The 10,760-nt window shown below is 43.4% G+C and overlaps 2 protein-coding genes across 3 annotated transcripts in view; one reads left to right on the top strand and one right to left on the bottom strand.

The window, feature by feature from the left end:
* The window catches only part of mogat3a (monoacylglycerol O-acyltransferase 3a), a 6,222-nt gene extending 4,313 nt beyond the window's left edge, over positions 1–1,909 (bottom strand). The window contains exons 1-4 of the mRNA XM_088420066.1: positions 1,709–1,909; positions 1,276–1,454; positions 1,142–1,202; positions 924–1,067 (exon numbers count right to left, since the gene is read on the bottom strand). Of these exons, the coding sequence (XP_088276192.1) occupies positions 924–1,067; positions 1,142–1,202; positions 1,276–1,454; positions 1,709–1,799 (475 nt within the window). The 5' untranslated portion in view covers positions 1,800–1,909. The remainder of the gene's footprint in view (positions 1–923; positions 1,068–1,141; positions 1,203–1,275; positions 1,455–1,708) is intronic.
* LOC148428700 (uncharacterized) lies at positions 1,735–8,517 on the top strand. 2 transcript variants are annotated; one of them, XM_088420045.1, is made up of 7 exons: positions 1,735–2,216; positions 4,090–4,694; positions 5,900–6,322; positions 6,387–6,780; positions 6,850–6,951; positions 7,277–7,333; positions 7,402–8,517. In XM_088420045.1, the coding sequence occupies exons 2-7, from the start codon at positions 4,272–4,274 to the stop codon at positions 8,265–8,267; spliced, it is 2,265 nt and encodes a 754-aa protein (XP_088276171.1). In that variant the 5' UTR covers positions 1,735–2,216; positions 4,090–4,271; the 3' UTR covers positions 8,268–8,517. The 2 variants fall into 2 exon arrangements, with proteins under 2 accessions (XP_088276171.1, XP_088276179.1); XM_088420053.1 differs by lacking the exon at positions 1,735–2,216 and adding an exon at positions 5,603–5,759 and having other exon boundaries at positions 4,576–4,694.
* The last annotated feature ends 2,243 nt before the right edge of the window (positions 8,518–10,760 follow it).

Raw genomic sequence — 10,760 nt, 5'->3', positions numbered from 1 at the left:
GAAGGTTTTTCTGATATTCACGTTTCAAAGAGTACCGCATTTTCCACACGATAAAGGTGCACCTAAAATCCTTCAATTCTTTCAAAAACTGACAGTGCGCCTTATAATCCGGTGCGCCTAATATAATGATCATATTTGGGCTGCACAATGAATCGAATTTTAATCGCAATCACTATATTGACTGCCACAATTATTGAAGCTGATCCTTGGCAATATTAACAATTAAAAAGATGGCAACTGTACATGTCAAGTCAAGCACTTTGTCATCCTACCACTAGGGGGCAATGTTTCCCATATGTTTCCAGAACAAAAGCCTCTGCTTTTCTCACCCTAATATTCTATTTACCAGTGTGAAAATACATTGCGTTTCTCACCTGATTCCCAATATAAACCGTACTAGCTATCAATTGAGACCCATTTTAAAAAATCCTTTTGGCAAAAAATTGGAATTAATTCAGTTTGAAACGACCGAAATCAGTAATCAATTACTTTGGAGCTTAATCAATTACTTTAGAATTTAATCCATTTAATATCTGCTTTTTTTTAAAGACCCCAAATAGAGATAAACAAAATACAAAGTAATGTAAATTAGTGCCTAGAACTGAATGTAAGTTCATGCTTAAGAGTTGAATAAGTTAAGGTACTGTTGAATTTTTCCCTGTTAATTCTCATATTTTCAGGAGAAACAAGAATGACGCATGGAAAATAGGAGCGCGGGGGCCCCCGTAGGATTAGGATTAAATGTCGATTCTCAGAGCATGATGCCAAAAAAACAAGAAGGGCCTAATATTTTAGATTGTTCCGATTAACATGTTGTTCCGATTAAGTCTTTTTCTAGAATTTTTACAGGGTATTCTGAGAAGGTCATGTGGGATCGAATGACACGGAATGACCCCAAGTCAGACAAACATACAGCTGTTTACCTCCACACATGATGTAATCTCGAAAGAACGGCACTCGGAACCAGAATGGCAGCATCAGCAGATGAGACTTGAGTCCAGGAAAAAGAGCGGAGAACCCCGTGGCCTCGGTGCAGAAGTTACAGAAGGCTCCGGTGGCCAGCACACCTGACCAGGCAAACAGGGCGAGTGCGACGGGTCAGGTGGACAGATAGACAGGCGAGCAAAGTCCTGCGGCTCACCATGTGGATGGAATCCAAATATGTAGTTCTTGTCCGGGTCCAGATCTACCGTTTTCACCAGCTGAAGATAAACGCCACTCGTCAAGTCCGCGTTGCGCGACACACCGGCGATTTGGTTGCGCAAGCCGAGACACCTTGATGGGAAAGTAATCACGGAAATGTTCCCACACACTCCAGCGCCGGATCCACTGGCACCTGCGACCCCCACGGTCGGGCGTGTCCCAGTCCAACCACAACCAGCCGGCGTACAGCAGCGCCGCCGTCCACCAGGCCGACAGGGACAGGAGGATGAAGGAGGCCAGGCAGCATTGGGCTAAGGGACACACGGGTAAATTGGCAGGAATGCTTTACAGACTTTACCCCCCCCCCCCCCCCCCCAAAAAAAAAAAAAAAAAGATTTGTATTACACTGTGAATATAAAAAAACATTAGTTGATTTAGTATTATTTGATACAGTTGTGCGTGGTTAATATGTTATGCATACTTTGATATTCTTCCAAAACTGTATATCGATTTCCGCAAGGTTTAAATACTCTCGCTAGATTAAATCATGCAAGTTCTCTCTTACCTAGTGCCAGGAAGGAGAAGATCCACTGCAACACGGCGGCCGTCTGCAGTCTTCTCCTCAGCGGGACGTTGAGCGGGGCAAAGCGGATCATGGGAGATGACCTCGGGGGGAGTTTGTCGGAAGTCTGCCGGATTTTCTGGCGAAACACAAACTTTTCGCTCGGGCAAACTTTGTAAACACGCCTGGTTGCTCACCGAGCGCGTGCGCGGTCTTCGTGGGCGGTGCGGCTTTGGCCAATCACGGCGCGCGTTAAGACTAATGTTTGTTTGTTTTTAAGTCTTATTTTATTGTTTAGTTTGTTCAGTCGTGTTTTTTTTTTACTGTGAAATACACATTGAGTATTTGAATTGTAAAACAAAGACTGAAAAAAAAACCGTTTCATTCATAGTTCACTTTCGGAACAGCAGGTGGCGAGCAAGGTTGTACTGTGCTGCGTATGTGTTCCACACATCCAAAGAAGACGTCAAAGAAGAAGCAAGGCATGGCGGGACCATATTGATGTTTACTGGTTCGTGTCTTTCATTGTTTTTCTTTATATGAACCGCCATTCTTTCCAATGCCGTCATTGTGTTCACGAATTGACGTAAAATCATAAAGTATTACAAATATAGGTTACATTCACTGGTGTGCTTTCAAGCCGAATGCGCTCACGTTTGAAATCATTAGGGGACGTGATGGCAAATGGGTTCATGCTTCAATGATCGTATTTGTTTGCAACAAATTGCTTTCAGTTTTTGTCTTTTATTACCGTACCCATTGCGTATTTATTCTCTTATATATATATATATATATATATATATATATATATATATATATATATATATATATATATATATATATATATATATATATATATATATATATATATATAATCTACATAGTCTGTTCTCGTTTAGCGAATTATAGCCAAGTGGTGTGCACATCTGATGGGTCTAAATAAGCAAGTCCCAAGTGTAACTATCGAAACCGTCAAGCTAGTCAACTCGTGTATCAAAGATATCAAGTCGAGTAATCTTGCTAAAGTATTCATACTTTGGACACTTTGCACTCAGTACCATTACGTTTACTAGTTAACTGTTCTAACACGTTCCGAATTTGCTATTCCATAAACATTCTACAGGGTGTTCCAAAAGTGTTGACCCCATTCTAAATTCCAATATTTAAACTACTTGATGGATCTTAATGAAACTAAATACACTTTATGTGGAAGGTCCAAAGTTTTTTTGGGTTAGATTTACAAAGAAAAGTACAAATATTTGTTGGTTCGATGACACATTTTCATAAATGTTCAATATGAGCGCCGCCTGTGACTCTGCACACGTTGACGGCCATCCTGGCGATTTAGGTATGCATAAGCAGCCCTTTTCTTGAAATTTATGGTGCCAAGTCCCAATTTGTTCTGTACTTTTTGCCTTCTTTGCAAATGTTGTGGGCTGCTAATGGTCGCCGCTCCATAGTTTGGACACCACTGATATATACTGAGGACAAGGGCGAAGCTATGGTTGCAACGGTCACCCCATGTCTAACCACCCTTTGAGTGAACGCCTTAATAACGCGCCTTTTTTTTTTCCTGCCATTTTTACATACGATTCTTAGAGCCATTTCAACCTACCACTTTTTTATTTTACCGGCATGTTTACATTTAATTCATAGTGATAAAAATAAATGTGCTTAAAAAATTTACTCTGACAGAGGTGATGTTGTCCTGGTCACCCCACAGAAAAATGTCTGCCAATACACCGGACGAGGCATGGGCCGATAACAGCGATGGCAATATCTTGCGATTTTGAAAGTCGCGGTCATTTAAAACCTTCCAAATGTGACAAAAATTGTATTTTTTCTTTCCTCCCATGTGGGTCTGCCTTAACAGGCAATTTGTAGCCTGCAGCGGAAGCCTCCTCTCGATGTGACTCATACTCTGTGGCTCCCGCAGCCAATCAGATCCGCTTCCTGGTTTGTCGGTTTCGGTACCACTGTAAGTTAGCTACTGCAGCTAACTACCACAGCTAATGTTTCTATAATTAACTAGTTAGTTATTTACTTCATTTCAAATCAATCATTTCTCAACATGATGTGCATTTATAATTTTTTTTAAATATTATTGTGCATGGTAAATGTTTGTTATTGTAAAAAATGGCGTCTTATATATTTTGTTTAAAAATAAAACTTTATATAATCTAGAAAAAGGGCTACCGAAATTTTTTCTAAAAGATATATTTACTGCTGTATTTCCCATACTAATATTTTTTGTTCAAGGTTATCATACCGTCATATTCTGATATCGTCCCATGCCTACACCAGACTGAGAAAGTTAACTTAGTGACATAGTTAACGTGTGAATAGTGACAGATAACCTCTTTTTTAATTTTTTTTTGTGACAGTGGGCATTGCTTTTCAAAGAACATCTTTTCTCTTCGCTTTCATTGCGTTACTGGATTGAACGTGGAGCAAGGAAACGTGCAATATCAACAACAGAACCAGAGAAAGCATCCCAAACGCACTTTAGACTTGCACTGTCTTCTTGAGCTGGCTTCCCTCTGATCCAAAAAGACCTTTTGTCTCCATGGCGACGGCCAAGAAGGACGGCGCGGCTGACTGCGGCCTCTGTCCGAGTCCCGAAATCCCAAAGCCGGATGGCCCCGGTCCCCGCAAGGGAGTCGCCAGCGCGGTCAGGCAAAGCCAGAGAACCAAGCGCTGCAGCCTGAAGGGAAAGAGACGACTTCAGAAAGGAAAAAGACGAGGACAAGAGGAGAAGGCAGGCGTGACGGTGAAGAGGGCGGTGAGTGGCGGCAAGCGGCACTGGGATAAGAAACATTACTGCCTGTTCTGTCGCCGGCCGCAAGTGAAGATCGCTCGCCACCTGCTCAGGAAACACGCAGACGAATGGGAAGTTTTGGAAGCCAGCGTCCTGCCTGTGGGCTCCAAGGAGCGCCACCTGCTGCTGGAGCAGCTGCGCTGCAGAGGCAACTACCAGCACAATGTTGAGGTTCGTTGAATTGCACAATGTTTACGATTAATATCTAGATCTTAGTTTTAGCCGCAATCGCCGTCTTGTAACAACGTAAGGATGTTCAACATCATTTTTTGTTAGGCCGATACCAGTACAAGTACTCAACCCTTGAGTAGAGTATGGAGTACTAGTATAGAAAACCTTTATGACATGGTTATGGTTACAGCAAGAATACAATGAAATTGGAGCAGTGTTCTGATTGGTTCATCATGAATAAATGGAATCGAGATATAGAATAAACGGTTTAGAACACAGGTGTCAAACTTTAGACCCCATGTTTAGAATGAAAATCATAGTTACAAAGGTTTGCAATTGTTAGGGTTATTTTCAGTGCGTCCTTATTTTGACGTTATTAAAAGCATGAATAGCGCTAGAGAAAAAGCTGCACCGTACATGAGTCTGTTTGTCTGGCTTATATGGTCCCTGTAGTCATTACGTTAAGTACCGATACCGTAGTTTTGATTCCAATTTTTTTCCCCAAAAGTCAATGACATATCATTTTCCTTCAAATTTTATGACATGAAAAACAATTTTCTATTCATTTTGGTAGTTCTAATTTGTGATGGTAAAACTGGTCCATGAGAGCGAGTCCCAATACCTTGAAATATGGCTGGTATTGGCCCAATACCAATATTTGCTATCCGCACCTGCACGTCCTCACGTACTACTCACAGAAAGTTTGGGTTTTTGTGAAATGAAATCACCAATTTAATGAAAATTCAGCTATGCTTAACATAGTGATCAGTAGGAATGGCAACTGTGTGCCTGTAACAACTTCAAAATAAAAGCCTACCAAGGTGTTCGTATACACACATTATTTGGTAATCAAAGGTGTATATACAGATACCACCCCATTTGGATTCTTTTTTTCTTGAATTTTATAGACGTTCGGCACGGACAAACGCTTCTTTTTCTTCTAAGAGGAAAAAAGCTGCCCTGCCGTGTCATTGGTCAAGAGTACCTACTCCAGGGCAATAGGATACCTTGGCCCGGCGTGCAGTGAATTCGCTGATGCTGCATTCCAAGTTTCATATTTGCATGGTAAAATGCCATTGGCCGATACCAGCATTTCAACCCAGTATCAGCACTCATCCCCACACCGGTATCGGGACAGCACTACTCGATCCCAAGGTTACTCAAATTACAGGAGGACTGGTTCCAACCCTAGTTGTGTCCACCAGGTGATCAGACAGGGCAGCGGCGAGATTGTGCCTGGGCGACGGCCTTCTCAGGAAGTGGATGCCAGGAATTACCTCCCGTGCCCGGGCTGCCTCGGCTTCTTCTTGCGTGCCGACCTGTGGAGGCACCAGGTCTCTTGTCGTAGGAAAACGGGCGCAGACCCCTCTGAAGATTCGATTGGCCCTACCGCTGAGCCGTCAAAGGCTTCCTCTTCCGAGCCGACCAACGAGGGCGGCGCCAAGTCGCCGGAGGACACTGGTCTCCGTCCGTCAGACGAGACCTCCAGATCCCAGCAGCCCGTAGCTCCCAGGAAGCGCCGCAGAGTCCAGGCGGCCGCGTCCCGCCTCCTGCCTATTTCGGATGGGGCGTCTGAGAGCTGCAGCGAAATCCTACACCGCATGAATCAGGACCAGGTTTCACACCAGGTCAGCTTGCGTCTTCTTATCCATCAGCCCAAGGTCGTACTCTGAACCGGTCTCCTTCCTCCAGGTCAAATCTGATTGGTTGATCTGTAAGTATGGAAACACGTTGATGGGGAATCAAGACAGCAGCCAAATGGGGTATGACCACGTCAGTCAGAAGTTGAGGAGCCTCGGCAGATTCCTCCTAGCTGCTAAATCTCTGGACTCGGGCATCCGGACCCTGCAAGACCTCTTGGCTCCGGAAAACCTCAGCCTGGCGCTGGCCGCCGCCAGGAAGGCGTGCGGTTATCGCCAGAGTTGCCTCCCGCTGTCGTTGAAGACCACGCTGAAGGCCGTGTGCGACATCGCCGTTGGGGAGAGCCTCCGAAACGGCGATGGGGAGACCGCAGCCAAGACCAGTGACTTTTATCACCTCCTGGGGAGGGACTGGAACAACCTGAGGCTGCCGGCCTCGAAGCCAGGTAGCGCTCGGGCCGGGTCTCCCCGCCCATCATTAAATGACAACTTTTTAACTTGTAATGTGTCAGCAGATCAAGAGGAGAACCCCGGGGAGCGATCGACCCAATCGAGGGGTAAAAAAAAGTCACAGGACAAAAGCCTCGCTGATGGCAACTCTGGCCACCCGCTATTGAGTAAGTCCTTACCGTGAATTCAAAAGTGGTACAACTTTGAAAAGTGGGACGTAAAAGTGAAACGTCATGAGAAAAAACAAATACAAAATCTAAAGAAACAGAGGATTTTTTTTTCTTCCCCAAAACCCCTGACAAATGAACAGCACAACAGAAACCTTCATCCATCTCTGGTTTAGTGTTGTCGCTGGTGTTTTTCCCGATGCGTTTTTTTGCCCTGCGATACTGATTCCCGGCTGTGCTTTATCACCTGATACCGTGCTGATACCGCCCCATATTCTTCTTGTCCATGCTGTTTCACCTGCCTCTTTATCTTGCATTTCTGTAGTCCTGTCCAAGAGCTCAGTCACAAGCATGGAGTCTCCACTGCAGCTTCCTGTCACAGGTGGGTGCCTAAATTTGTCGGTAGCCAAATGTCTCCTCATGGGTCTCATCGCCGTGTCTGTCTGTTAGTCCCCGCTCCGCCCAAGAAGGTCCATCGTCGCCTGTGGTCGTCTGCAGAGAAAGAGGCCATCTGGAGACAACTGGGAGTTCATGTGCTGGCACAAACCGTGCCAGGCAAAGAGATCTGTGAGAGATGCCTGGACCTGGAGCCTGTCCTCAGGGGGCGGCACTGGAAAGACATCAAGAATCAGGTTCACAACCAGATCCAAAGCAAAAAGAAGCAGCAGTTCCATGCTCAGATGGAGCTTCTGGAGAATCCGGTTCAACAAGAAACGACCCAAGGCCAGAAGAAGCAACAGCAGCGTCAGAGGAACCGACAGCCCAAAGACCTCACCCAAAGTCTGAAGAAACAGCAGTGCCCTATCCAACTGGATCCGACGGAACAAACTTCCAATCATGTCAAAAACAAATGCCAGGCCCAAGTGGACGCACAAGATCAGGACCGCATTATAAATAAACCGCACTACCAGGCTCAAATGGAGCACCTAGACCACACCCAGCTCCACAAGAAGCAGCAGTACCAAGCCAGACTGGAGTACCAGGAACCCATTCAGTTCCACAAGAAGCACCTTTACAGTGTGGACCAGCAGAACCAAGGACTGCAGATGAACACTTTGGCACTCGGCGATAGCCCCTTCAGACCTGACGGGCCACATCTTCACCCGGCACCGTTGGTGGACAGGGACTCCGCCCTCAGTCCTTACGACCTCGGAAGAACGCCCGGGCCCCACGTGGAGCAGATGCTGTCCGGAACCGCGTGGACAGACGATCATCTGGGTCAGAACTATCACGTCAGCAGGCCGCTGGCCCGGAATCTCCTGCAGGAGGCAGATTCTGCAACAGCCGCTTCACATTCTGGACACGTCCGCTACTGACTCCATTCTTGCTAGTCCGCTTCCAAAGACCCCAATGCCACTGTTGTCCAGGTCACATGGTCACACCAAGGCTTTCTGTTATAATGTGAACCTTTCCTGTTCTCGGTAGTTTAGAGTCAAGACATTAAGACGTGGCTCGTGAAATTTCACGAGTAATAAACACCCCCTCCAAAAAAAGTCAACATTTAAACACGCTTCAAACTCATCTTGCAACATTTTCCTCAAAGAATAAATGGCTTCCCTTCCATCAGTGATGACCGCTTCACCGCACTTTGACATTTTCTGTCCTCCGCACTCCTCCGTAATTGGCACGCGAAATAAAGTACAAAGGACATCACGGTGTAGAGTGAGGTAAGTGGGGAAAAAAAACACATCCTAGAATCCAATGACGAGAGGTATGCAATTTACATGATTTGCTGTTGCGTCGGTCGTCAGTGCCCCGCCCCCTTCCCGTCATCGTCAGTCCGCCGTTTTTTTCCACGCTGAAATTGTAATCGTTGGGAACGTCCGCCACCCTGCGCCAACTTCTGTCTTCAACCCGTGCGGCCAACTTCAGCTAACCATGTAAGCTATGCTGCACTCATTTTTTTTTTCTTCTATTTTTGTACTTACACCTAAAGTTAACCTGATGTCTGTAACCCTACTTAACAATAATATAAGTGTAACATGAAAAAACTCAACTCTGCTTAAACGCACGCTATAATACACCATCATGAAAATCAATCTGTACCTGAGCGAGACAAGCGTGCAATTGGCAAAAATGTCCACTAGATGGCACTATCATGCTTTACATCACAGGTGTCAAACTCGAGGCCCGAAATCATGATTTGACTTCAAGTTTCTGGCTAAAACACCAAACTTCCAAATTGTCTTTGACTTTTAAAAATTTGAGGGTTGAAAAAAAAGTGATTTCAAAACAACACTTCAAATTGATACGACTTCACAGTCATAACGGCCTTCTGACAAACTATAAAAACAATGTCGCCCACGATAATGAGTTTGACACAGATACATTATATGATACTCAAATGCTGGACGTTGGTTCTCATTTATAACTGGTCAACTTTTGTAGGTGGTTTTCAAAACCGCATTCAAATTTGTCTAAATTTCATAGGTCACATACACTACAAGCAAAACAAAGTTTTGCTGAGGTTGAATATATTAAAAACTACTTTATTCAGGGTTAAGATTAAAAAAATTCCCACTTACATAGATTAGGTTACAGGCCGTGGGATGTTTTTTTTTTGTCCCATCTATATTTTATAATAGGAATATAATAAAACCAAATGCCTCAAGTAGATGGTAACCAGTGTAATCTATAGTAACACACATATAGCTCATATTCTCGATATATTACCGCAGTGCGAGATGGTTAGTTGAGGACAAATTGGACAACGCAAGCTCCCTTGTTGACAGTGGGACCAGCACTGACTTGTGTTTCTAACGTTGCTAGTAGCCAGTAGAATCTGTAGATAGAAGCTTAATGAACCGCTGGGATGCCATTTGATCTTAGTGGTACCATTCCTATACATTTGCCGTTTTTTGAAAAGCGCCGGAATGTGAGATCCAGAGATACACCCATTAGGTGTCAAATTGAGCCCATGTCGGGCTCATTTACTGCTATTCGAAATTGGAAATATTGTCAATTTTGGACATATTGTAAGCCCAATGTTTTATCATTCATTTCCCCTGATTTTTGCATTAATCTTTTCAACGGCAACTCATTAAAGGGCGCAATAGAATTTTTTGTGCTGGCACCCCAAAACCACCGGGTGGCGCTAGCAGCCAACTTATGACATCTGTAACCTTTTCAATGACTTCCACGATTGGCCTAGCCTGGACTCCCATAATGCAAAAGTCTTCAAAAGTTGTAATACTGTAATTATGGCATATGAAATATTCCTTTTTCAATTTCATAAATATTCAGCATAGTTCCTTTTGCTATTATCGCATATTTAGTTTTTGTACACAAAGTGGGTGAAAAAAAAATATATTTGCAGGGATAGGGCAGATGCCACCGAACATTTTGAGGGATTGAAGGTGAATATATATATTTATATTTGACGATGTCACCCTTTCAAATTCATCCAAAATTGGTTGATAGTAAAAATCCCTGGACACACGGGTTAAAAATGAAATTATCCACCTGTACTCTCCAAAATTGCAAACCAAAAAACGTTGTTTCGTCATTTTATACTTTATATTTTTTTAATTATTTTGTTGATATAATCTTTTTTGCAGTATCAATTACAGTAGTTTCAAATGTTTCCATTTTATGTGGATTCATATATATATATATATATATATATATATATATATATATATATATATATATATATATATATATATATATATATATATTCATATTCTTAAGCACTATTCAAACGCAACTGTATAAACCCTGTAAAAAGTTAACAATGTTGAACACAAATTTTAGATATGCTTTTTTTAATTTAAAGAAAATAATCTTGTTTACAGTCACCGCGGCTGGTG

The sequence above is a fragment of the Hippichthys cyanospilos genome, chromosome 1, assembly GCF_059441005.1.
Source record: "Hippichthys cyanospilos isolate Australia breed blue-spotted pipefish chromosome 1, RoL_Hcya_1.0, whole genome shotgun sequence".
NCBI classification, from domain to species: Eukaryota; Metazoa; Chordata; class Actinopteri; order Syngnathiformes; family Syngnathidae; genus Hippichthys; species Hippichthys cyanospilos.
This window is presented reverse-complemented; position numbering and strand designations above follow the sequence as displayed.